The sequence below is a fragment of the Topomyia yanbarensis genome, chromosome 2, assembly GCF_030247195.1.
Source record: "Topomyia yanbarensis strain Yona2022 chromosome 2, ASM3024719v1, whole genome shotgun sequence".
Taxonomy (NCBI): Eukaryota; Metazoa; Arthropoda; class Insecta; order Diptera; family Culicidae; genus Topomyia; species Topomyia yanbarensis.
The window spans coordinates 469,352,776-469,380,482 of NC_080671.1; the positions used below are offsets into that span (position 1 = coordinate 469,352,776).

General features: G+C 38.7%; 1 protein-coding gene across 7 annotated transcripts in view; it reads left to right on the forward strand.

Moving 5' to 3' along the window:
- Positions 1–27,707, forward strand: part of LOC131686181 (dachshund homolog 2) — a 189,258-nt gene that overhangs the window by 119,325 nt on the left and 42,226 nt on the right. For 6 of the 7 annotated variants that reach the window (XM_058970399.1, XM_058970400.1, XM_058970402.1 and 3 more), the window contains 4 exons: positions 16,830–17,064; positions 17,135–17,247; positions 17,318–17,512; positions 17,705–17,965. In XM_058970399.1, coding sequence (XP_058826382.1) covers positions 16,830–17,064; positions 17,135–17,247; positions 17,318–17,512; positions 17,705–17,965 — 804 coding nt within the window. The remainder of the gene's footprint in view (positions 1–16,829; positions 17,065–17,134; positions 17,248–17,317; positions 17,513–17,704; positions 17,966–27,707) is intronic. The other variant, XM_058970401.1, reaches the window with a different exon arrangement.

Sequence of the window (27,707 nt, forward strand, 5' to 3'; positions counted from 1 at the left end):
AACATTTGAATAGTGGCACGAAACTCGACCCGGTCAGAAGATCCTAGGGCCCTCGTATTGCTTCAACAGAGCAAGCAGCCGCTTCTGTAGATACAACTTGAGGTAGATATCCCCGTTTACAGTCGCGATAGTCACGAACGGCGCACTCCGTTGGCCACATGAGCAAATCGCTTGCCAAATCATGTATTTATTGGCAAACTTTGAAAGTTTCTGCTTCCTTATACTATGTTCACACTACAGAGTTATAACACGTTATAATAATTAGCATCAAGAAAGTCATCAAGATAGCGTTAAAGCACGTTTTAACTCGTAGTGTGAATGTAGTATTACTTTATCCGGCACATCAAACTGGTGCTGGGCGGTGAAGAACAGTAGCACCGGAAGCTGCCGAAAGCCCACTTTGACGTAATGATGAGACAATGAGGCTTCGTTAGCATCTGGGTGTACAGCTACCAGGTCCATTTTGCAATTCATCACGATTTGGAGCCTTCTGCACTTTGTTCGTTTGTAGTCTCGCCTGGTCCTTAGTTCTCTGAACGAAAGATTCAACTTTTTGGCCACATTCCTGATCGAAGTATTGAGATTCCGCATAAACGCTTTCACTACATGCTTGTGATTCTGATCACTAATAGAACATACATTCTATCCGCATTTTTCTTTCCGTGCGATGCTCAAAATTTGGTAGTAAAGTTGATTCAAACGACACACCGTTGACTGCAAAATTCCAAGTTGTTTTCCGATGGCACGATGAAAGAGTTGAGGATTTTCCAGGCGCTTGCGCAAAATCAGTTAGTGACATTGCTTTTCGATTGACGCCATTTTTTCGTTTTTCGCAAAACTGACAGCGATAAAAAAATTGTGTAAACAACACACTCTAAACGATTTTGGGTTTCATCTGCATAAACTCGTGAATATTAATGTGCTAAGGTACTGTGGTTAAATAAGTACATCAAAATAACAAACAGATCGTGAAACAAAACATTGCTCGATACTGCTAATCGTAAATTTCGATATTTAGTTTATCCAAATTAGAATGCTTGGAGTAGTTATAATAGCTTTATTCAGTTTTCATGAAAGCATGTGTTAAAATCACAGATTTTATTATGGCTATATGTACTGCCCATGATCGCAAATAAATCCTATAAAGATAGGAAATCCCATAGAAAACGGAACAAATATGCGAACAATGAGAAGTGTAGTTATTATTTTATTTACTCCACAAATAATCGTTCGATTTATGTTCTATGTCATTAATTTCAAATTTGTAGAGTATTGTGCCCACTTTCACCCTATTCATATTATTAACGAGACCTAATTTATAACACAATATGTTACGGAAATTGCATTCTTTTATAATCTTGTTATTTCATTCTGATCGGGAACAGTGGACTACTGAGGATATAAAACATGAGAAGACAGAGAGAGGGAGGGTCAAATTTTTATATAAAAACTTGTTAAAGGTAGTATGTCAAAATGTGACTACATATGCACAGAGCCGTAGCGTGGTCTTCCGGCGCCCTTGGCGGAGTGATGCGCCCCTTTGGTGTTTTTTCTTTTTCAGTTCGACCTTCAAACAATAATTTGTGTACATGGAAATGGCACACCTACTTCCTACTTAATTCATGTTTGACTGTCATTCATTTCATGTAAATTCCAACCACAAATCTTTTACTGTATATTTATGAAATCAGTTGACGCTAGGTGTTTGAAGGCGACGGAGGGAGCATCTATTCAGAAGACTGTATATTAGAGTGCCAATGACATGCATGGAAAACAGGTGATCATCGAATTTAATAACCAAACGCACCTCAACAGCATTAGCACCTCGAAAAAAGTCATTTTGTAAAAGTTTAGCTCAATCGGACATGATTAAGGGGTTGCGCAAAACGGCCAAAGTGCAAACATAAAATTATCCTTAGAATATTCAAATACTGAATTCAAAATTTTGATGCTAAATGGCTTAGGACGTAAAGAAACATCGATATCACTGCCACCCTGAATTTTTTTTTAAGATAGCCTTTATGGAATTCATACAAAGTCATTTTTTTCAACATTACACCAGTTCTCGACGCTTCCTGCCATTGCTTTTCGATTGCGCTCAATTTTTGCACGGGGACTTTTTTCGAGGTGCCAATACTTTTGAAGTGTGTTTGCACCTTTATACCGTACATCAAGTGTACTGAGGAGGAATTTTGAAATGATTGATGGATTGTTGATTGCGGTGCATATCATTAGCTTTGATTTGCTATTCCAAGGGCAGTCACGGCATTCCGGTCATATTTCAGACAGCACCCACCCATTTTTTTGCACAAGCAAACGAAACAAAGATACTTTTATGGTCTATTGCTGATTAAATTTTTCACATATCCTATGTTCCAGTTTTTAATAAAATATATTGCATCCAGCCATATATCGTGTGAAGGGAGAAGACCAGATTATTCCTTTACTATCATATTCAGAATTGTGTTTCAAATTATTTCACTCATGATTTCTGTCTCTTCCTTCCTATTTTTCAGTTTTCACTTAACGTCTGGCTCTAGGTCCGTGCATGAATAAACTCTTATGAATTCACCCAAATAATCCTAAAATGAACGTCGAACAAAGACTCCGAGCTGCCATTTAAAATCAATCACATTGAACTGGGTTAGACCATATCCGATCTTTTTTCGAATCAAAGATAGTCTGCGAAGTAGTCTAATATTCCGCAAGACGCAGAAATATTCAGCTGTGCCAGATATCTCGATAGATCGCCTAGATAAGCTCATAATTGTGATATTTTGTCTAAAGCAAACAAATGACGTTACTGGCGACAAGACTTTAATGAAGAACTAACGCGTTTATATGCCCGCTCACAAAGTTTAGATCGATGGTGTGATTATCGATTCGAACTTGGCATGCATTGATCTATTGAAAAACTGGATTGTCTGTTTCAATGACCCCTTGCTCCAGTGAGCGAAGATTTTGAGTGACAATAGCACCGGACGGGGCAAAGTGGAGTGTCAGGTGACCTTTGAAGAGACTGCTTTGCGTCATCTTGGACAAGGATCGTCTGCATGGTTGGTTGTTTATGCCGCACTCCATGCATGCAGTATTACACTAATTACAAACAAATGGGTATTATGGGTAGGAATATTTATTTTTCCTCTCTGGAAAAGTTGATAAATATACCAACAAGAAAAAGCTCTACCACAGAGCCGAAGCAAACAGAACCTAATCTTATACAAATCAAAAGAAACAAAGAGTTTCCCACGCTTCCAGGAACACCAAAAATCTCATGTGACATTTCAACCAGAAATTCAACTTAGTGCAGGATTGGTTGGACCTAGGGTGGAAACCGGCAAACTTTTTGATATTGCGGAACTCCTCCCGGCATCCAGGAGACTTCAATTTTTATGATACGGCATGGGTTTATCTTCTCGATGATAATTGATCTAGCTTACTCTATGATCCTTTGCTCTAGCTTTAAAAAGGTGGCCTGATTTACTGCCAATAATCACATTTCCGTTTCCCTTGTTGCTATGAAACTAAGAAAACGAGCGGAAAAAAATTGCAATAATTTTCGCTATTTTTGTTGAAATTTGAAGTCATTGTCTTGTTCGTTGTTTATTCTGGACTAACAGGACCGTAGTGTTGTGTCGCGTTGGGTTTGGTTTCAGTTATGTGCCTTTTTGCTGTTTGCTGCGGCTTTCATTTTCAGTTCGACTTTCAAACAATAATTTTGTGGGAATGATACACCTATCCTGACTTAATTCCTAAGTAATGTTAAAATTATTTTATAAAGCAGATCGAGATTTTTGCGCCCCCTAAGGTTGGCGCCCATGGCGAGGGTTAACCGCACGCTACGCCTCTGCATATGCAAAAGGATATTATTGAATGTTTTTCTTGCGCTTAAACGATACTCATTAACTGAGAACTGACGCCAAAATACCAGGCGCATGACCTACTTACATGCTCGATGTTGTGGTGGCTCTCTACAATCCCAATGTGCTGTATATTTGCATCCAACATGATGTGATGCGGTATGAGCTGGGATTAAACACAAATGTAATTTCGACCTATGGCTTCCCTGAAAATATCATAAAAAGCATTCGGCGCCAAAATCTTGACTCAAATTAGGATTCCAATATGGCGCTTTTATATGCGCCGACTTCAGCCAGTCCGTCTTATTACTACCCGAGATGGAGCACTAAGGTAGTCTGGTAAGATTTTTAAGACAAAGCCCTCTGCAGCTCCTGTATTTTCGTAAGAATATACGGAAAGCGTTTTCCAGGCTTCACAGAGCAGGAGTCTTCATAGAACTGATTCCTAAGGCATGCTTAGTAGCCAGCGAATTCGTCAAAATTAATCCATTTTATCGAAGTGTTGTAAAATAATTTTAACATGCTTGGTGTAGGATTCCGCGTCACGTAGTGCTCTTGTAGTAGACCGATTGTCATTGTGAAAACAAACACATGCCGATCATCCACGGTGCTGATGGGGGTTCCAAGATATCACAAAGCATTCGGTGCCTTACCAAAGCTCCAGAATGAATGTAGATGAAAGCGATGCTTTTGATTTTATTTTGACCTACGACAGCGTCAATGTCTGATAACGAATTAAGGTTGATACGATAGAAAGAATAGCATCTTATGACCCCCAAAAGAACTCTTCCGTAGAGGTATTCAGTCGGCTAATAAATGTTAAAATCATGCAGAGCATATCAAAATGCAACTGCATCGCATTTCAAATTATTTAGAATTTCAAAAAATCGTTTTTCTAAATGATTCCTCTGCAATGCCACTTTAGAACAGTGATCATATCTGCATACATGTTCTATGAGTTAGGCATAGACGGTTACGATCTATACAAGGCCTTTTAGCAGTCAACTGTTTCAAACATTTTGTCGCTGTAAATATGGCTGTGTTATCAGACGGCTTTGAATACGGTAAGAAATATTGGAAGCAGAGGAAATCTAACCCACAATGTCGGAGAATTTCTGTAGTCTAGTACAATTTTTATCTTGATCTCCCTCGAAGGTATATGGAAATCCTCGTTGAATCTCAAATCTAGGAGAAGCTCCGATTTTACCACAGCACTTCCATTGGTTATCTTGGAGTAGTTCGCGCACCCACAGAGTGGCACACTTTAAAGCTCGACGGTCTACGGAAAGGTGATTTCCGTTTTCCTGGATGCGTCCCGTCGTGTGGATCATTCGAATCAGACTCAACGAGAAACAAGCATGCATAAGGATTTTGTAAAATGAAAGGAGGTACGAGGCACTCAACAGAATATCTGCAACCCTTAAGGAACGCCTAAGTTTTACCCCACGCTGATTGTGCGCTGGACACTATGAAGGTTCACACATAGTTCACTCGTAGTTAAGGCACTCTCCATAATCTTTTCCCTAAAAATTCTCCGAATGTTGCCCCTACATTTGTCGTATTGTTTCTTATTATAATACCTGGTACCAGCGCGGCCCAATTGACTATAAAATTATCAATAACGAGGTCGTTCATGACTCGTGGAACTTTTCGACAAAGCTTAGAGAAAAAAAAAACATCCGACGAAGATTACCCTGAACGAGTTTGATGAAGTATAAGATATTGTCTTATCTTTCGCGATCTTTGCTGAATGCAATTACTTGCAATCCAGATCATTCCCCGATGTGGGGAGTCTTTGAAGCAGCCAACACCGTATTTCAGTAAATTCTAACATTTCAAATCCGGCGCGCTGATTACACCGTTGATTTTCACCTTCCTGACGGGAACATAGACGCACTAGAGCTGCGTAAAACTCATGGAGCAATCAAACTGGTTTGTTGAGTGGTCCTTAGCCATGTCCCGTGCGATTTTTAATATACTTGCCGATTTCGAAGAAGACCACATAACAGCAAATCGACTTGTGGCCATTGTTCAAAGCGATGAACAGAAATAATTTTTTTTTTTGGGTGTGAAACGGTATTCACTAATACGCGTGAAGGTGGTAAAATTGGGGGAGTTTTTCAGCATCCTACATTTTTATGTGATCCTGCAACCTGCAAAATATCTACGCCAAGAAGAGAAAGTGATGAAAAGTGGAGAAGTTAGTCATAAATTTAATACTATCAGCAAATACTAGTAAAAATAATGTGTTATATACAATTCTATGCTCCGATTGGATTATACATAAGTTAGCTATTCAGTTCAAATATAACCAGACAAAATCTTGTTTATATGACAAATAATATATATTCGTTGTGCAATCAAACTTTTTATTAGGTATTGTATTATATTAAAATCCATAATTTATAAACTGAGATATCTTCGAAAGTTTTGGTATTTTCCATTACTTGGTTTTTCAAGTAACTTGAATTAAATCTTTAATACAAAAGGATACTTACAGTAGCGGCATACGAAAAAGCTCATTCACTTCGAGGTACGTGGGTTTCTAGAGTACGAACAAGTAAAGGACGAAACGAAATTATTGCGACACCGAAAATGTCATGCCAATTTTCTTATAATGTTTAAAATCAAACCAAAATTTTAGGGTAGTTTTATACATATATTTACTTCAAAAATCAAAAGAAAAGTTAATCGATGGAGCCTTGAGTGTAAAATTGAACGCATTTTCGCTTGATGCCCTCCATCAAAGTCTTTACAGTGTCATCCGGTACCAGTTTCTCAGTTTTTTGACTCGTCTTTGACTGTCTTCCTGCTCTTCCGAAGTTCCCGCTTCATCATTGCCCAGTACTGCTCCACCGGGCGCAGCTCCGGACAGTTTGGCGGATTTATGTCCTTTGGAACAAAATGGACAGAATTGGCCTCATACCACTACAGGACACTTTTAGAATAGTGGCATGATGCCAAATCTGGCCAAAATTGCGGAGCTTTGTCGTGCTGCTGCAAGAACGGCAAAAGGCACTCAGATTTGTAGATCTCGCCATTTACTGTGCCCTTTGTCACGAAAGGCTCACTCCTCAGTCCGCAAGAGCAGATGGCCTGCCAAATGAGATATTTGGAGGCGAACTTCGACATTTTCTTCTTCTTAAATTTGTCGTCCACATAGAACTTGCTATTGCCGGTGAAAAACTCCAGCCCCGGAATTTGCTTAAAATCGTCTTTTATATACGTTTCGTCGTCCATCACATAGCAGCCATATTTTGTCAGCATCTTTTCGTAGAGCTTCCGGCTTCGAGTTTTAGCCGTCGATTGTTGCCGCTCATCGCGGTTTGGGAAGTTCTGTACCTTGTATGTATGTAGTCCAGCTCTCTTCTTTGCATTTTGGACGTAACTCTGCGACATGCCGATCTTTTTAGCCAAATCACGGCTTGAGACGTTGGGATTTGCTTTAATCATCCGCTTCACCTTTCCCTCCGTCTTTTTGTTCTCCGGTCCCGGTTTTCTTCCAGCTCCTTTGCCGTGGTCCAACGTCAACCGCTCCTAGAACCGCTTCAACACTCTGGAGACGGTTGAATGGTGAATGTTCAACATTTTTCCCAACTGCCGGTGTGACAGGTCAGGAAATTCCAGGTGTTTGGAAAGAATTTGTTCTCTCGACTCGCGTTGGTTCACCTCCATTTTCGTTGAATCGGAAAACACGACTTGACAGCATGTAAACAATACACATCAATGAGAGGGTGTGCAAAATTTGGTTGATTTTTACCCAATGGTAAAAAAGTTATGCCCTGTTGAATGTGTCGCAATAATTGCGTATTTGCCCTTTAGCCACGATGACCTCCGCTGTTCTTCGTCCCCTTCCTAATAGTTACATCGCCTGATTCACTTTCTGTATTACCTGTTCCCGATGTTGTTTCTTTCCGTTTGCAAGAACGTGAATGAGAATGAAAACACTAGAATTCCATCCAGCGCTTTCTTCTAGTGATTACGAAGTTATTTTTTTCTAACGGAAACCTGGCTGCGCGAAGATATATTGAACGCTGAACTGCGTAATATACTCCTCGACCGCAATCTGTGCCGAGGCGGTGGTGTTCTATTTGCGGTGAAAAATAGTATTTAAGTTTCGCGGAGTGTTTAAAAGCGACTATACCGTCCCTTCAGATGAGTATTTGGAAACATTACCATAGTACAATATAAATATTCCTCGCCTCGCCTTGAATGCTCTGACTGCTGTTGTTTCGTTGAAAGGGCATGGCCCCGATCATCTCTTGTCCCAATTTATAAAAAGCTGCGCTCACGTGCTGTCTTTTCCAGTGTGCATCATTTTCAATCGTCTGGACAGAAGCTGCCATCGTTCCCATCCATAAGGCTGGAAATATTCACAATGTCGAAAATTAGAAAGAGTATCTCAGTATTAAACGTACTCATTTACGGAGTGTCTTTATCAAAATTTAGAGGGTCACGAGAAGCCTTGTGCTATTTTCGCGAAAAGAAAACAAAAACACTCATTTCTGAGTGTTTACACAACTTTTACGACCAGAGTAATAACTTTGATTCCTAGTCACAGTCATGAGGATCTCACAAGAACGTGATTTTCAAGATTTGGTTTTCGACAATTGTTCGATCATCAGAAACCTTCAGTATGCCTTGTGGGTCGCTTTTCATAACAACCCGCATTCATTTTCTAGTAGTCCATGTGTTTGTATTTATTTGCAAAAATGTTTCGGATCTCCCACGAACGTAAATGGTCTGGAATTCTACGAAAATCCTCTTTCCTGGACGTGTATTCTACACAGAAAGGGGATTCTGAATGTTGGAGAAAGGTAAGTTAAAGAATTATTATCTTCCGCACATGGCTGAAGACTGAGTTAAACATAATCGAAGCTTCTTAGTGACGACTGAAAATGAACTTGATGCGACTCGTGATGAATAGAAAAAATATTCATTCAAAAATCCATGTAATTCATTCAATTGAATATCGTTCAATAATATTCATTTCACTATTTATCTAGGTAAATGTTTTCAAATGCTGGTAAAGCATATAAAATAATTATTGCCAACGCTTACTTTGTGACAGGGCCTACTTTGATCAGTTTGATTCGTTGTTGCACGTTCGCTTCGGGCAATAATCGGACACGAATGAGAATCGGCATTGAATGAATGGGCAGTGGGTTCGTTTGACGTTTTCGGTAGTGCCACTGAATATTGAAAATGAATCCGGCCGAATAGGATCAATTTTCATTGAATGAATTTGAATATTTTTAACTCTTGCTGAAGTACACGATCAAATTTTCAATAATCTTGAATAGGTTCATAATCTCGCGTCGGATGAGCAGATTCAAAGAGATATCCCAGAAATGGAATATGATCTCGGGCAATACACAAACAATGATACTCTATTCGTTCCAAGTTGATAATGTGAGTGTAGGTGTAGTGAGCTCTGTGACAGAAATGTGCCATCATTTGCCATGTTTATTGTTTATTGGTTCATAAGTTGGCTAAATACTCATCAATGCCAGTCAGGTAAAATTTATAAGGAAGAGGATAAATAGGGACCTCGTGGAAAACCCATGTAGCCGCTTCATGGCGTTACCATATCGGTATACGAAAAGGAAAGAGCTTTTCTGACAACAAATTTTGCTAATAGTTGCTTAGAATTAAGGGTGAAGTTTAGTCTAGATAACAATTAGAAGCCATTTGCTGTTTAGAAAGTATGCTAGTTGCGTTTTTGTTGAAAGCAGCGTAAGTAATTCGTTCGTAACCTTTCTCACGTGAAATGCAAATTGATATTTGATAATGAATCTTATGCCTTAACCGTATTGTCTAGCCGCAGTAGAATAGTATTGCAATCGGCCAACGCGAATTGTGGTCGAAAGCTGGTTATTCCAGTTTAGAATAACAATCACTGTTACTCGTCTTCGATTATCGACTCTTTGCTGGATACGGCAGATTCTTTAAAAAATGAGTTTATTCTGTCTGACCCAAGACCATTGTTTTTGCGTGTCACTAGTGCACCTGAGAATTTATCAGTAAATGTGAGTGAATTGTTTACTTCACCGACGACACGTCGTGCGCGGACATACCTTTCTTGCAAAGTCGAATATTCCTCATTTGTTCTTCTAGTGCGGGATCTTAACCACTGTCAACAGCCTCCAGGTTCACTGCTGAACATAGTTTTAGTTGTTCCTCTCTTCCGCATTCTAGTTACATATCCGGCCAACTGTAGTCTGCCGTGTTTTATAAGCATTGCGATAGCAGCACGTTTGTACACTTGAACTGTTTGTTTGTACACACCAACCAGTCGATTATAATCTGTCTCTGTTAGAGAAGTATTTTTTGCGCGTTCTTAATCTAAGAGCTTTAAGTGGAATACTTCAACCGTGGAAGATCCCATGTACAACTACAAACCGATTTTTTTCTCAAGGATATCTGCGTTATCACATGTCACTAATGTCACTTGTGTTCCAAGATATATGAACTCGTTGACAATAAAGTACCGCATCCATTCCTACGTCGGAACCAACGATATGTGGGCTGCCTGGTTTCTATCGGCTAGCTTATAATCATTCCGATTTTGGCAGCCTCTATTTGAAAAGGCACAAAAGCCTCTTCAACTACTCTACGATCGACTCCAATAGTATCTATTTCACTCGGAAGCCAAGAAGCATGTGAGATCTCGTAATGATAGTGCCGTTTGTTAGCACACCAGCTATTAGTAGCGCACTTTTGAGCACTCCGGACCATAAAATCAGCAAACGCATTGCTCTGCTTCAATACATCTAAAGTCAAAAAAGAGTCCAATGTCTCTTTGACTTTCCTGACCCATGCAACGACATACGAATCAACCTATTCAGTTTGTCGGAAAGCCATGTTCAAGCATTTTTTTGGTATTCTTAGTTTCGTTGCACTGAATTGTACACTGCCTTGAAATCCACAAACAGATGATGAGATCGTAAATTGTGATTTCCGGATCCAAAGTTTGTCTTCTAAGGAGCAAATATTGACATCAAGTTCCGTGTGAAAATAGCAGAAAACCCAGCACTGTTGAATTTTCAGTTAGTTACATTTATTAGCACTTCAAACATCACTTTACTTTAAATTTCAAGAGTGTCAAACACTCATGAAGATATCTTAACAACTTCTTCGAATATGTACAAATATTATATCGTTCAAATTTGAAGATTTTCCGGTTATACAAGATTTGTTTCACATTCCTCGTCGATGTAGTGTCCTCTAATACTATTTCAAAGCCCAGTTTTTTTGCATACCTATTTAACCAAAAATCAGCTTTATCTGAAAAGAGAGTTATGCACTTCAAAGATAAGGTTTTTGATTCTGTGAGGTCCAAAGCGATAGCGAACCGTCGAAAAAAGGGCGCGTTTCGGTATGGAAATATCGGTTAACGTACAACGATGGGTTTTGTTTTACTAAGAGAGCGATTTATATTTCCCTTCCCCTTTTATATAATTCAATACAAGTGCAAAACAATTTATATGTGTACATATAGAATGAAGTGGTACAATTTCCATAATAGTGTTTACAGTCACACGCTCGATGTGGTGAGTGCCCTTAAATCAGGCCACGACAGTTTTCGTCTATGTATTTATCGATCTCATCTATATCAGCGGCTTTGGTTGATTGTTTGCACCTGAAGACTTACTGGTTTGCTTGCTTGGCTCATTTTATTCTGTTTCATGCACATCTTCAAAATCCGTGTATTTTCCCATCTGGTTGCGGAATATGTATCCACATCAGAGAACTAAAATTTCATCTGATTGTCGAACAAATGCATGAAATGTATAGCATTTCCGTCTTTCTCATACAAAGAAAGTCTATGAGATCACTCTGAAACCCGACTTTTCGACCGAGACCCGGAGTACCGAGTGTCATTTACCATTCAAGTCAGTTAGTCTAGATCTGAAAACTTCCGTAGTGTTTGTAGCCGTTTAGCTCCCGTTTCAATGAGCCACTTAGCTCCAATTTCCGCAAGCCATTTAGGTGGAGGAAGATTTCGCGATCTGCTCGGCAGGTAGTACTCGCTGGTAATTCAACCCAATTCTGAGACTGAGAGTTTCTCGGTGGCGGAATTTCTCCGCATAGCCATACCCGTTGTGTAGGACATTTAGTAGCCAGTTAAGGATATCCAACGAGCGTAGGCGGTAAGCGATTCCGCGAGTTCCACGTGCAATCGATGGTATCTAGTATACTGATATATCAGAACTAGATCGTGTCATTTATTGTGTCATGTGATTGGAAGTTTGTCTTTAATCGGAAGAACACCCGCTAGCACTTCAAGACTCATCTTATGGGTCGAATGTGTACAACCTAAGGCGATACGTATTCAACTGTATTGTATTCGTTCCTATCGAATGATGTAAGTGTTCCCAGCCCACTACCGAAAACATCGTTTGTGGTACAATCTTTTCAGGTCACGTGGATATGTACCCGACAAAGCCCCAGTAATTGTACAAAGAAAATTGATCCTTCGTTGGCATATTGTCACATATATACTGTCGTATCCTCATGATTCGAGCCAAACTTCGAGTTATTTTGGTATATCGATATTCTATCAACCAACTGAAGCTTAAGCTGAGCTAGATCACGCTTCTTCGATTAAATCTGTTTTATCCGTAAAGAAATCAGTGCCCAGCTTCAAATCTCAAATTGATATAGTGTCCGAGTCATGGTCTTTACAAGTTTGTAGTGCTGGGTCCTATAACAGAAACCACACTATTTTCCGCAAGTTGGCTTAGAGCTCATGGGTTGACAATACAATTATCAATATGATTCACTTCAATATTGGCAAAATATCACATTGACGTATCTTCTCCGAAAGAACATCAATGGAATCTGAGTCGAATGCCCCTTTTATGCCTAATAACCCACAGGCTATTTCTTGCGTAAAGGGGTTATCTAATAACAAGCCGTTTGCCTCAACCCAATTTTCTCCAACAATTTTAGTTGAGTTACTAATTATAATCGATGGTTGTTCTCCGGTTTTGAAATAGTGATGACTTTCACTTGTCTTCAGTCACACGAGACAATATTCGGTTCAAAAAACCTGTTGAATGAAACACGTTTTTTCGCAAGCTCAGGTAGATTTTTTATTAAGTTGATTTTAATTCTGTTCGGACCTGGAGCATTCTTGTGACATAGTAGGAGTTTACCAGAAATTTCATCATTGTCAGGGGTGAGTCGGTAGAAAACGTTAGTTGTGGGATCTTCGTAGAATCTGGGCCAACTTTCTGATAAAATTAAAAATCCCACGATTCGAGAGCTTGTGCCTACCACGTCGCGATTCCGTACTCTTCCGGTTGTGGTACAAAAAGTACTTATTGATGCTTTTCTAGACAAGTCATCAACGAAGTGTCTCCAATAGCTGAACATTAGATTGCGCAACCTCTTACCATTTTACAGATAGGCGTATTACCTTAGTTTTACTCATTGGCGCCACCATGTGGCCGAACATTAGATTTTTCAAATAAAGAAAGAATCGCTTTTAGTACTCTTAAAACAAGAATAGAGTTTTCGATCAATACTAACGGTTTGGTTAAGCAAACTTTTCGCAATTTGGTGCCAAAATATCATCTTTTTCGTGAAAGCTAACTTTTGGTGTATGTAAATAACCAAAATACCTGTTTAGTGTGATAAGCAGCCAGAGAATACGTCATAAGTAATATGCAAATCGAAAAACGGTGAGGTCAACTGGCTGCCTGGCTCTTTCGATTGGGTTTTCTTGGATTTTTTACTAGAAATAATTAACTTGGAACAGTGGCTGACGTACAGAGTCTTCTTAGAATTATTGAAACGAGAGAAAAGAGAAATGAATTTTGATTTTCAAATATTTTAAAGAAAGCTTAACAAGAGAGATGTAAAGGAGATTGTTGCATCACGGTATAACCTGATTGAAATGGTCTTCCTGAACTCGTTCTTTTCTGAATGTTTTTTTTCTTTACCTCATTAACTAGCGTCACGATACCAAGCGCATGACCAACCAACATGCTCGATGTTGTAATAACTGTTACTACAAACGCAGTGATTGTTTTCTACAACTCCAACATGCTGTATCCAACACGAAGTTGTTGGGAATAAACCGGGACATTATACGAATGCAATTCCGATCCGCATTCAACATTGAAGTGCTCAGATACTTCAGTATTTTTCCCAGGAAGTACGAAAACTGCTTTGAAGACTTCACCGAGTGGTGGTCCTTCATAGAACTGTCTCCAAGAATATACGGAATAGCAATTGGTTTTTGAAGCAAACTGAAGGAAGGTAATTGAGCTCGAATGAAACGGTGATAATTCCATTCTCGTTAATATCTATTCGATCCGTGTCAAACACGTTATCACAGTGGATATCTCAAACTTTGTTTCAGGTGTTCACGATCCAGAATTTCAAATGTTTCTTTTCCAGTAGTATGCTACGTCGTGGGAGTTGCCGTTTCCTACAATTGTCCGCGGTGGGAATAGGTATTCCAAGATATCACTAAGCCTTCGGTACCCTGCCAAGGTAAAGCAAAGCCATGGTACTAAAATCTCTTTGTGGAATATTCGTCTTCTGTTTAAACAGGTATCACAGCCGATTTTTGGCGCACAGGACAATTGCGTGGCTAGTGTTACAAGCATCACAGAATGCAGATTATCAAGAATAAAGAATCAATGATACTACGATCTATAAGCATTTCACCGACGGATACGATTGCTACAAGGACATTTAATAGTCAACTGCTTCAAACATTTTCGAACTGTAAAGACGAAAGTTATCAGTCGATTTTGAAAGCAAAGCGATTCTAACCCACAATGTCATAGAAGATAAATGGGATTCCTGGTTGGATCTCAAATTTTCAAATCTAGGAACAACTTGCTTAGGTTTTATAACAGCACTTCCATTGATTACGTTACGGGAGTTTGCGCTCCCTCACTTTCTAAGACGCTTTCGAAATTACAAAAGATATGTAAGAATCAGACTCAACAGAAAACAAGCAAGCAAAAGGATTTTATGAAAGTACGAGCCGCTAGGCATTCTTCAGTATATTTGCACGGGAAATACTTCGAGCCTTCCCTTCGGGAACGCCTAGGAAAAACCCACGCAGAATGTGTACAGGATATGACGAAAGTTTGCCCGCACTTGAGTCACTTTCTAAAATCTTCCCTTGAAGATTTTTAGGTGAACGGCCAGATGTTCTATGAAAAATACTGGCAACCCTCTTGTTAGGAATGATTCCATAAAAACCCTAAGAAACTTTACTTCAAAAACCTGCTAAGATTCAAACAAAATCCTAAACAGGATTTCACCCCAATTCTGCGAAGGATATCAATCAAGAGAGGATAACAATGCTATTAGAATCCTGGGATTAAGATTATTGAGTGTTCGAAGGCGTCAATACGTCAATACAAAGAAGTATACGGAACCGTCCACTAGATGGCATTAGTGACAATGATTCTACTGAGTTTCTATATTTTAGGATCATGATAATGGGAAGAGTAATGTCAACAAAGCTTAATGTTTTCTAAAACCCTGTTATGTTTTAAAAGATTCTGTATTAGTATTACAAAAAATACCTCACGCATAATGAATTGTAAATATTCCAAAAAACTTAGTACTGATCAACCATTTCGATACAAAGCCGTTTACGCAAACACACTTTTTCACTTTCCGTCGATTTTCTTTCTCGTATCTTATCGCCACGCCACGGACTGCTGAACCACATTTCTCTTCCATATAATCATTTTAAACGATTTCAGCTGTTATTTATTATTATACTCCTCTACCTATTGATTCGATCGCCCCTCTCGGGAACATCTTCGAAATTCCCCCAACATTTTTTTCTCCCCAACTTTAATTTCCATGTTTAAAAAAAGCGCAATCTCTATAGTAGTAGTTGTGGATCTTCCTGGTCGGAGCTCTTTTATGCATTTTTGATCAATATGAATTTTCACTGGAATGTGCGCCCCTGTGATGCATTTCGGTCAGTCGGCCGTCTGGTCTGGCGTATGGCGGTCTGGGGCCGTAGTTTAGAATTTAGGAATCTTTCCCCCGCCGCAGATGCCAGCAGGCCGCGGGGCCGAGATTGCAGCAGACCTGCCATTTATTTGACGCGATTAGCATAAATACCTTCTTCGGGACTCGGGATAACCAGCGCCGTTGAGCGTTATTTTTGATAACGACCCGTCCCCCGGCGGATCCCCGCCAGTCTCGATGAACGATTTGCTCAGAATCCAACCGCATTTACGATTATGCAAATTATAAGTATGGCACGCATAAATATTATAGACAATAGCTTGCGTACGGGTCTGAAATACTACCAACTCGAGACTGACAGCTTTATAGAGATCATTCCCTCACTCTCGCTGTCAGCCAGTCAGCGGTACCAATAGTTACCGATACTGGCAGCAGCAGGCTGGTGGATTTTGATGAATGTGTAGGAGGCGGCGCCCGAATCGATTTGAATTTCACGCGATGCAACATAATCTGGCTGACGGGCGAGCGGTCGATGTGCCTTATCTGAGCCGATACTCCACGGTGACTGCACACTGCTGACGACGTTGTTTGATTTTCTCATTTATGTTTTTTTTTGAGGATTTTTCGGGGTAGTAATCCATTAACTTTGAAAGAGGTGTAATTTCACAGTCTCGGCGTGCTTTTTGTTCCCATATAGTTCCACTGTGAGCACTGCAATTGTTGGTTGTATGAAAAAACGGCCTACTAGGACGTTGGAACAAATTTAGTTTAATGACTAGTTGCCATTATTTCTCGTGGGTTGTGTGATTATACCCAGCAAATCATTGGTTCCAGTTAAATCGATTCATGCGCCATACATAGGTATATTGCAATGCCAGTCTGTTCCAGTCGTATTACATTCAAAGCAATTATTTGAGAAACACCACAAGTTACCAGAGTAGAATCAATAGAAAAAACAAATGCTTGTGACATTTCTCAAGTAAGCATTTCATTCGTTACAACGGTTTGCAGCCTCATGGCTCACTGCCATTACAGATCTTCCGCGGTTGGATAAGTCACCACTGCTGGCGAATGGCTACAACGCACCCCCGACGCACCTCAACCACATTCCGTTCATGCAGATGAACCCGCATCCCGGCGGTGGTCACCCCCTGATGAGCCCTGGCGTGAACCCGCATGGTATCCCGCGACCAGATGGGTCCATCATCAAGGGGCAGAATATTCCCGGCATGGAAGCTATCGCTAGGTAAAAACTAATTTCCCTATTGCGACAAAATGTTTCAAAAACAATAACGATTCTTGTAACCCCGAAACAGAGCTGCTTACGAGGACATTGTCAAGCATTTGGAACGATTGCGTGAGGAACGAGGCGAGGATCGCACTGTCAGTTTAGAACAGAAGCCACGAGACCTGAGTTCCCAGAGCGGTGGTACGTTTGTTAAAATTTAACCTTTTTGTTGTGATCGCTGAGAATAAGTTTTTAACGCTTTCTGTTCCAGCTCCTCTTCCCGAATCACCAAACGGGGCCAGTCCGGTGCTGAACCTGTCCAAGTCCGGTGGTGACCAGACCAGCGGTGGCGCCCCCAGTGAGCGTAGCAATCAAAACTCACCCGAACCCTCGGTGCACGAAGAGGACGAAAATATCAGCGAAGCCAACATATCGGACACCGAGGAACCGAACGAGAAGGAAGAAGGTAAGCAGCAACAGCCAAAGGTCAATGATCATCTCTCATGTCTGCCGCTGATCCCGGCCGATCCTACCCCAATACTATATATCCCCCATCGAAAGAACAGTGAAAACATATGAATGTGTGCCATTATCGTGTCCGTTGCTTTCTCGTTCTCCATTGCTACATTCCTACACCGTTGATCCTCAACCACATCAGACATCAGCGATTGCGAGAGGGACATTTCATCACCTGTGCCGGCAACGGTTCCGGTTTCGCAGGAAATGGAAAGCCGCCAGCAGGCACTAAACTACTCCAGCCTGGCGGCCACGGCAGCCGCTGTGGCCGTGGGAAATGTTCCGACGGCCCAGGATCCGACGCACTCGTCGACGGAAACGCTCCTGCGGAACATCCAGGGGCTGCTGAAGGTGGCCGCCGACAACGCTCGGCAGCAGGAGCGACAGACTAGCTACGAGAAGGGTGAGTTTATATTTTTTCACATTTGTTGGGGGTCAGTATGAATTTTTATGATTTCGTCTCTGAATCTTTTCCCATATAAGAAGTTGTACTTAGACAGGATCATCAGTTTGGGGAAAGTATCTGAAACAACTATTTTATGGATATGATCTGAATTTTTTGACAGGACTCAATAACTTTCTAAAATTGGGACTGATATTTACTCATATCCAAAAGGAAAGAAAAACTTCCAAAATTATTTATGAAATTTCATTCCTGCACTGTAAGTTGAATGTAGGAAATTTTACCATGCTTATTGTTTAAGAATATTATCAAAGTGGTACATGAAAATGGTATTTTTAATATTGACCTGTTCGTTCACTGCCGTGTCATCTGATGACACACATCATTCGTTCTTCATGTTGTTTAAAGCTTATGATGCAATACCATAATAATTTTCGAATCCTTTCAGAGATGACAATCCATACTTCTTCCTTTTATAGATCTCTTTATTTATGCGTAGATTACTCGACAGTATTGGGAATGCAGCATATATTTTTCCCAGAGGAAAAAAATTATGAACCAATTTGCGCATGAGGGCACAACTAACACCAAATTGGCGCCAGTTAGACACTAAATCCAAACAGTTCACACAACATATGTGAACTCCTAAAGCAAATGGCTGGCAGCATTAAAAAGTTTGCCAAATATAGAGAAAATTTCAAACGAAAAAAAAATAAAAATATTTTCCCACATTTGCATACATTTCTCTTAAATTCATCCGCAGAACGTAATCCACAGTTAGCAGGATGCTGACAGAATTAACACACGGCAATCTGATCTACGTTGTTACGGAGCGTTGCTTGAGTAGTGAACTATGCATTTTCCCAAATCAAAATTAAGAAGCTGGACTGGTTGAATTTTTCATACTCCGTAACGTGTATGGGGTTGTTTTCGTTTTCTGTTATTTGTGTTTGTGTAATTATTTCAAGTAGTATGATTTCCATATGTTAAATCTGCAATCCGCAATAATTACACTAGTTTACAGCATTTCTGAACTCAGTAAGCCAGGTGGTCATTTTCAATGTAAAATCGTGTGCTAAATCAGAAACTGAAGTCCAACAAATTTAGTTAAGCTAAAAAAATAATTTCACCTTTGAAATAAAAAGTACGTTTAGTAAAAAATCGGTTTGGGACAGTTCAATAACTTTCACAATTTTCATCTAATTTAAACTAAAAAGTGCTTATTTTCATTGGTTATTAGCAGGCTATATATAATTTTTAGAATAGCTTTATTTAGCCCAACATCTTGACCAAACGCTCAATTTTCTTTAAAAAAATGAGAAAAAAATAAAAAAATTCAACAAACTCTTAAATAACGCTGAACTATTTGTCGAATAAAAACAAAATGTTCAGACGACCGAAAGTACATGCATTTACCTTTAATTTAACATAATTATATCTCATATTGATGCGCTATAACAGAAGATATATGGATTTGACAAAACGTACTTTTTCTTTAAAGGTGAAATCCACTTTTTCACTCTAACTCGAAAACTGTTCTACTTGTTTTAAGTATTTCTGCATGACGGGAACATTTTTGTAACTACTTAACGCAGATGTATTAAACCAAAATGAGCCCTTCAATGAATAACATTCCACAATTGGCTATTTTACATTTTCACCAATCGAAAGATGCCTAATCACTACCTTTCTTTGGTGAAGTTTGGTCAAAATTGCTTTCTCCGTGAAACATCAGAATAACTCGAATGTATAGATATAAGCAGTGCAACTCATTCAAAGCCAATCGTGTATAATGAACGGAATAAAAAACCTCTAGTGTTTTGTGCAGTTACTCAACGAATCGACAACGTTCATCCCTAAGAAGTGGCATCAAAAGCCTTTAGGCAGGGACAAATTTCACATTTTGGACACCGGCGATATCGTTTCTAATATTTTCTTTGCTTTTTTAAATAACATTACTAAATTTTAGCAGAATTATGTAATCCACAGCTCACGTTTTTCCCCTTTTGATATATCCGTCATCTCTGAAGACTCTTTCGGTTCCGGGCCTTTTCCGTGAGCGGATGATAGGACTATTGTGAAATAAAAACGCTTGTAAGGACGTGGCCAGGTGTTTGGAGTTGAGCGGGTCTATGTCATTGTCGATCGTGGCGAAGTCTGATATGACAATGGATATGCTCAATTCTGCAACTCCATCTACGATTTGTGCAGGTGTTCGTGCTATGCTTGCTGTGTGGATCTGCTTATTAAGGACATTATACAAGCGAGCCACAACATAGCTCCTACGCTACACACACCCCTCTCCCCTGACTAACCATGTATCTGACATGAGCAAATATAAAAAATACGTTTTTCAATACACTAACCTTCCGGTGTGCCACGAAACTGCTACTTGAAGAAGCTAGAACATTTCCCTATACAATCAACCCGAGTTTTTAACGGAATGCAATCTGTAGTTCTTATTTTGTGCGAAAATATCACCCCTCTTCACTTGTGGTTTCTTTTCGAAACACTCTTATTTTTCTTCTTCTCATTTTCATTGCACTTTTTCAAATGTACTTTAATCACACACCACAGCAAAAACACCCGCGAAACTTTAATCGTTTACTAACAACACTTCAAATTTTCTGCCACTGTATAGATAACCGAAGGAAACTGTCCGAAAACTCTCATTTGTGTGCTTGAATTTGCACTTGGAATTCCATTTTTCTCAATGTAAACAAGCGACTCAGTGCCTAGCAACAAGCGTGCGTTCCTGGCTTACACATATCTTCACCTTAATGAACTGATATGAAGCATCGCCTACTGCCACTTGTGGCTCGTTCAGTCTGCGTTAGCCCACTTTTTCATATATGTCCAGTCGCTGTCTTCTTGCTAAAGGTCGGATGTTCTTATCAAGGACTTTGATTGTGTATTTGATTTGTTTAGCATTTGCTGCTTCGCTGAGAGTGTAGGATGTATGATTTCGGGATATTAGGCAAAGTTGTAATTGAATGAGCACTTGTTGCTGCCTGAACAGACATTCCGGATTGAGTAACCGTAAAGTTGAAAACTGTTGGGTTGGTGTAATTTTGGTGGGCGACACTTCCCTAAAAGCATGCGCAAAACTTTCATTGATGTAATGAGAATTTAACCGAAATAATTTTATAAGAAAAACTAATCTCAAAGGAATTTATTCAAGTTTCTTGCAAACATCACTCAAATTAATTTAATAGAACGCAAATAATCTCTTTGAAAAAACAAATCTTCCTTTTGAAGTAGAATATTTCGTATTCTCATGAATAATACTTTCTCAAGTACCTCAATTTTTAAAAGACGTAAGTCATCGCAAATTGTTTTGTAGGCTCTGTTGTCTTATCGTGGTTTGGCAGAAAATGTAATTTTTTCTGTGTTGGTTTGGGAACATCATAGTTTTTGATCTATGAAAATCAACCAAACAAATTTATTTTGGTCTTTGACAGGTAGTATTCACTTCAAACGATAAAATGTCAGGAAAATGGCAGAAATTCGGCGAAGGAATCTCCCAAAAAAACGGAAAAATATATAATACAATCAACATCAACTTTTTGATTTGGAGTTGAGCCCAATTAAAATACTAATGTGTGTCGTCTGTTTGCAGAACTTGTCATGAAGATCTGAATTTGATAGGTATTTATCGTAGGTAGGAAATCTTGACCCTAACACCATCGTACCCGACGATGAGGTCATTATACGTATAGTAAAACCTTCTGTCTTGTCCAAACTCTGGAACGATATTACTACTACTAGAGATAAATATGACCTCCATCAAATATTCTACTTCACGAACAGATGGCCGAACAGGACATTCTTTAACCCTCAAAAAGGCAACCGGGTCTAAGAGGCCCGGTACGTTACAATTTTTTAGTTACAAAAAAATGTGTATGCAGTATAAGCTTGGGCATGGAAATTTTGATAAGTAGCTTTGAAATCTATAACAAAAATAAAGAATTGTGAAATTTTCATCTATGGAGTGATGCGCAGCTATGTTTGAATTTTTTACATGCACAAAAAGGCAAGCCGGGTCTGGCAGGCCCGGTGTGCATGCAATACTAGGCTACTACTACTACTAGGAATACCACGGGTTTTATACATTAATATTTATCTGAAAAAAACATTTGGATGAGTTCATCGTCATATTAGCAGGAATTTTTTCATGTTTTGATTGATTTTATCTTTTTACCTTTTCTTTTAAGAAAAAAATCTTGAAAGTTTAAGCGAATTCTATACATTTCTTTTATAAGAAATGTAGAAATAGCATACGATAATGACGTGTGTCATATTTTTTTGGGTAAATACTTTTATTTCACTCACTGTGGTCTACTTGACAATTATTTGGATACAACATAACCTAACTCTGTCGTTATTGTCTATTTGTTGTCTATTCTTTCTGTTATAGTTTTCGTAATAATTCAAATTGTAGGATCTAAAAACAACAAAAAATTGAAATGGCTATAAGACGATATGCCCATGTTTTCAATCGTCTCAAAGAATCTGAAGTAATGGAAGAAATTCGAGCAAATTCAACAGCAGACGATTCCGAAATTGATTTGCAAAGCGAGGAAGAAGATGTGAATGATATTGCTTCCGATGATGAATCTGATGTAGAAAAATATGAATATGTACTCCGGTTATGCATCAGAAGAAATTGATAGCAACCCAGAAACATTTATTGGTCGTGTTCAAACGAAATGGAGCTTAGAACCAATCGACAGTCGACGTGATCTTCCGAGTACTACCCTTTTGGAAAAAAATTGAGCTTTTTACATTCATCGCCTTATACGCTGAAATCGGGATTTACTGCGTGTTCGTACTCATCATCCTGTAATTCCGGAACCGGAAGTCGGATCAATTAGAAATTCAACAGCAGCCAATGGGAATGCTGTACCTTTCATTTGAAACCAAGTTTGTAAAAATCGGAAAAGAATTCGCTGAGAGATAGGTATGACATTATCTTAGGAACTTGGTAAGTTCCCCCGGGGCATCAAGAACCGCCATAGCTGGCCAATGTGGTCGAAGTACCCTCGGTGGGTCATTAATGATCTAGACATGCAAAGCCAAGTAATGTTGCACATATTTTAATATATATTGCATCATTTGGACATCATGGTGGTATCAGTTTCTATGGAAATTTGCTGTGTGATTGTACTCTTCAACACCTAACTCCAGAACCAAAAGTCGGATCAATAAAAAAAAATCAATAGCGACCGATGGGAAGGCTGCACCTTTCATTTGAGACTAAATTTGTACAAATCGGTCCAGCTACCTCAGAGAAAAATCGGTGAGATTGTTTGCCACATACATACATCCATACATACATACATACATACACACACATACAGACATTTTACGATCTCGATGAACTGAGTCGAATGGTATAAGAGATTTGGCCCTGCGGGTCTCGGTTAAAAAGTCGAAATTTCGACCGATTGCATAACCTTTCTATATGAGAACGGCAAAAAAGGAGCTTGAATTTAGACGGGCCTTAGAGGCCCGGCTTGCCCTTTAATGTTAGGATTTTAGCTTGCCTTCACAAGGGTTAAAGTCAACCACCCCGGACGATGTTCTGAAGTAGGGCTATATTTTAGACTACTCCAACTGCAGGAGCAGGAGTCACGGCTATGCTATGCTTTTGATGTGCACAAACCTCATCAGAACGATCTAGAGCAGAGTGAATTGTTAATTTTGAATACCGACTTATTTCCGGAATGTCTGATTCGGTATAATCCAGGAACTACAAAAATACCTGATTGATACAAATTAATTGGCAAAAGCCAAAACAATTATTAACGTCTATGCGCTGGCCAGGGTTACCATATTCACAGATTTTTCTGTAATGTCACAGATTTTGTTTCACAATTTTTGATCACAGATTCTTTTTCACAGATGACAGATTTTTGGCATTTTGATAAAAATTTCTCAGATTTTTGGAAATATTGTGATTATTCATAGATTTTTTGGAAATTTATTACAGATTTTCACAGCTTTTTTCCTGTTTTAGTCATCACAGATGGTAAAAAGATTTTTTTTGGCCGAAACACAGATTTCAATGTGGCGTCCCTGGCGCTGGCATTGGCCAAATTTGCCCGTTACGCAAAATAGGTCTAAATGATCCAAAATTATATAACAGAACAAAATTCCGGAAATGTTTTATCTGACCGACATTTCAAGAATCTCTCTTATTTTTCGGAAATTTTCGAATTAATTATTTATACATACACAAATTTCGTCAATTTTCAATCTCTAAGTTCTTAATAATTAGTATTTCATACTACAATTTAAATCTTCTTGATGTGATTGAACAAATTAAAATTGTGTAAATAGAAGAGTTCTACATGAACACCTCGACTTTTACGTTTCTTCTTATCTAAACAAATAATCTTGAAAATTTGGCAACAAATCTATTCCACAAGGAAGCACTACAGGAACATTACCGTTAAGGCTACTATTCAAGGCTGCTGCCATAGTCGTGTATATAAACTAGTTTACATTGATGATTTGAAGTTGCACATTCTTTAGCTAGTGTCGCATTGCGAAATGCTAAGTTATAATTTTTTCCCATGGTGCGCACTTTCAATCTACATCGTACAAATACAATCGCCAAAGCCGTAAGATTGCTCGTTGACACTAGCACTACTGAAAAATACTGTTTTGCATTGTTAAACCCGATCAGAGTATTCATCGAATTCTGAACGGAAAATTTAACTTGAACTGAATTCGAAAGACAATATAATTATCAGTATTTGTTTTCAAAATTGAAATTCAAGATTCCGTAAATATTAATTTATTTTTTTTAATTTAATTTAATTTTCTAAATTTTCTAAATTCTAAAAAGGCTAAAGCCGCCTATGGCGACGAATAATAGCCAGAGTTTCTCTTCTCTTTCTTACAAGCGTGAGCAGGCCTAATAACGCAAATAACAATTGAAGTTTTATAGTATGCTGCAAGTGCAATTTATGTTTTATAAGTGACTAAAAACTACCATAAAAGCCCAGTTGTTACTAGGGAATCTACAGCGCTCTTTGTACGGCGGAAGATTGAAAAAATCTTACCACGATTGCGTGGCAAATGTATTCACTCTGTAATATAATCGAAGCTTTTTTGATGGCTGAAAATTAACCTGATGTGACAGGTGATGAATAGAAAAAATATTCATTTAAAAATCCGTGTTATTCATTCAATTGAACATTGCACAATAATATTAATTTCTCCAAATATCTGGGAAATGTTTTCAAAAGTTGGTAAAGCTTATAAAACAGGGCCTAGTTCGTTCTTGCACGATCGCTTTGCGCAATATTCGGAGACAATTTAAAACCTGCAATAAATGGATGGGCAGCTTCATGATTTTCGGTAGCGTCACTGGATATTGAAGATGAATGTTTCCAATTCTGCTCTATAATGCTTCAATTCTGGTTATTCACATGGATACGGATACCATACTATTGAGTTGGATTCTTGGTTGGATCGTACCAATGCACACTAGAATGAACAAAGACAGAAATGGTCGTTAATTTATTACAGATTTTAAACATGAATTACAGATGACCTTGCTTCTCTCTGTTAATGATAATGATATAGACGGTCGAAGCGTGATTCTAGAATACAATGTCACATACTTTTAACACGATACAACAATATATTAGAATACTGAGCATCAGTCATTGAAACACTTCAGCTTTAACCCGGAGACTCCGGTTTTTGGGAATGATCTCCATGCCCCCGAGTTTCATCTCAATTTTTCTGGGTCCGGTGAGATGACACATTTTTAAATTTTTATAGCACTGAATGTATTTATTTCAAGCGAATTCTTCTTGTATTATGCTGCCTGCTTCTGCAGCGGTTCTAAACTCAGTAAGGAGAGATTGACTTCTTTGTTGGAACCTCCCTCATGAAACGTCCCTCCCTCGCGGCGAATAATCCACAAATAAATCTAGAAGACACTGCAGTGTTTTCTCTTCCGCTGTGGCAGAGGGCAATGCACGTTCGGCTTATCCACTACAGCGAAAGTGGTTGGTGCTCTTGAATTCTTTTCGGTTAGCCGGGGAAGTGAAATTCTACACCCATCTAAACCAACAAAACTGTTCACTAACGCGAAAAATGTGTGTTCACAAAACTTAATGTGAACGGAACAGAGCAGTGGTACGCATTATGCTTTGCTAATACAAAACACTCAACGGTGAATGTCAATTTGGAAGTTTTTCAACCAGTGCTAAATTGATACCATGACGAATTACAGATGGAATGAAAAAGTTTATAAAGTTAAATTTCAGTAGGTAATAATAACCGATTAAACTTCTTTAAATTGTCAAAAATTCGCTTTGATTCATATTCGTGTCTGATTTCAGCATATACTCAGGTTTTTTGAATCCTATCCTAGGTCAGTGGAAATCTTCGGATGAAAGCCTCACTAGAGGTGGCAACACTAATAACTGTTGTGAAGCTAAGCAATCCTGATTGTTCTTGACCATTATGTATAATAAAATGTTACAATTATTATGTACAAAAAGAGATCGACCGCAAATTCTGTTGGAACAATAGAATTAGTTTCGTTTTTAGACCAAATATGAAAAAGCACCTACTCGTACATAAATATTAAAAATCATCCGTCGGCCCGGAGATCATAATTGTTGAATACCTAAAACCGGTCCACGTGTGTTCGGCTATCATCATCATATTATATGATTCTTAATAGGTTCTTCGGTTGATATTTCGGGATTCGCTACTTAATCAGGGCTTTCAAAATGTATTATGGGAACCGGAAACCGTAATACCCGGAACCGGCCGTTGAATGCCTGCATGCCTTCGGATAACTTCTACTGTGACTGAATTTTTCGTAGATCATCGAGTAGAAGATTTTTGAAATACATGCATGATATGAAAATCCAAAAAAATTAACTTCGGTCCTGGGAACCATGTTCCGGAGTCCCAGCAACCGGTCATTATGTGTCTGCATGTATCTAGATGACATCATATTTGTTAATTACATTCCTCGGTACATCATCGAGCTGATGTTCAAAATTTAATCCAAAAATATTATGTTGGGTACTGGGAACCAAATTTCGGAATTCCCGCACTGGTCAGAAATGGGCAAATTTGTACTTAAAATCCATGCGATGATTTTTTTTACTCTCAAAATCGACGATTTGTCATGATTTGTTGAAGTAAATGAGCAATTCTGATGTAACCAGGGCATGTCCATAGAACGCTCACGTATGCACATTTTTGGGAACGCTCCCAGGAACTGGCCATTTGGTGTCAAGCTCATATGATGTTCAATATGAAGGTCGTTTCTAACCAATTCTTGATGAAACAACTCCTGCATTAGTTTTAAAACATTTAGAAGAAAATGAAATTGATATATATTCCGGGGTAAAAAACCAAATGCAGTTTGCAAGGCATTTTTGAAAACTTTTTAAATATTTTTCGTTGCAGTAGAGAGGATATATAATAAATACAGTTGATAAGTAATAACAAAAAAAAAAAAATCGCAAAATTGGCACAATTGCTGATGCAATTCACAAATAATACAGGTCGGACTCGATTATCCGGGGATTCGATTATATGGGGATTCGATTATCCGTGATTCGATTATCCGGGGAAAATGATTCGATTATCCGGGTGTTTTGAAAAAAAAAATCAAATTTCAACTATAAAGTCTTATTATAGTGCTAATTCGATTATTGCAGTCAATTCTAGTTTTTCGGATAATTGAGGGGTTTAGGAT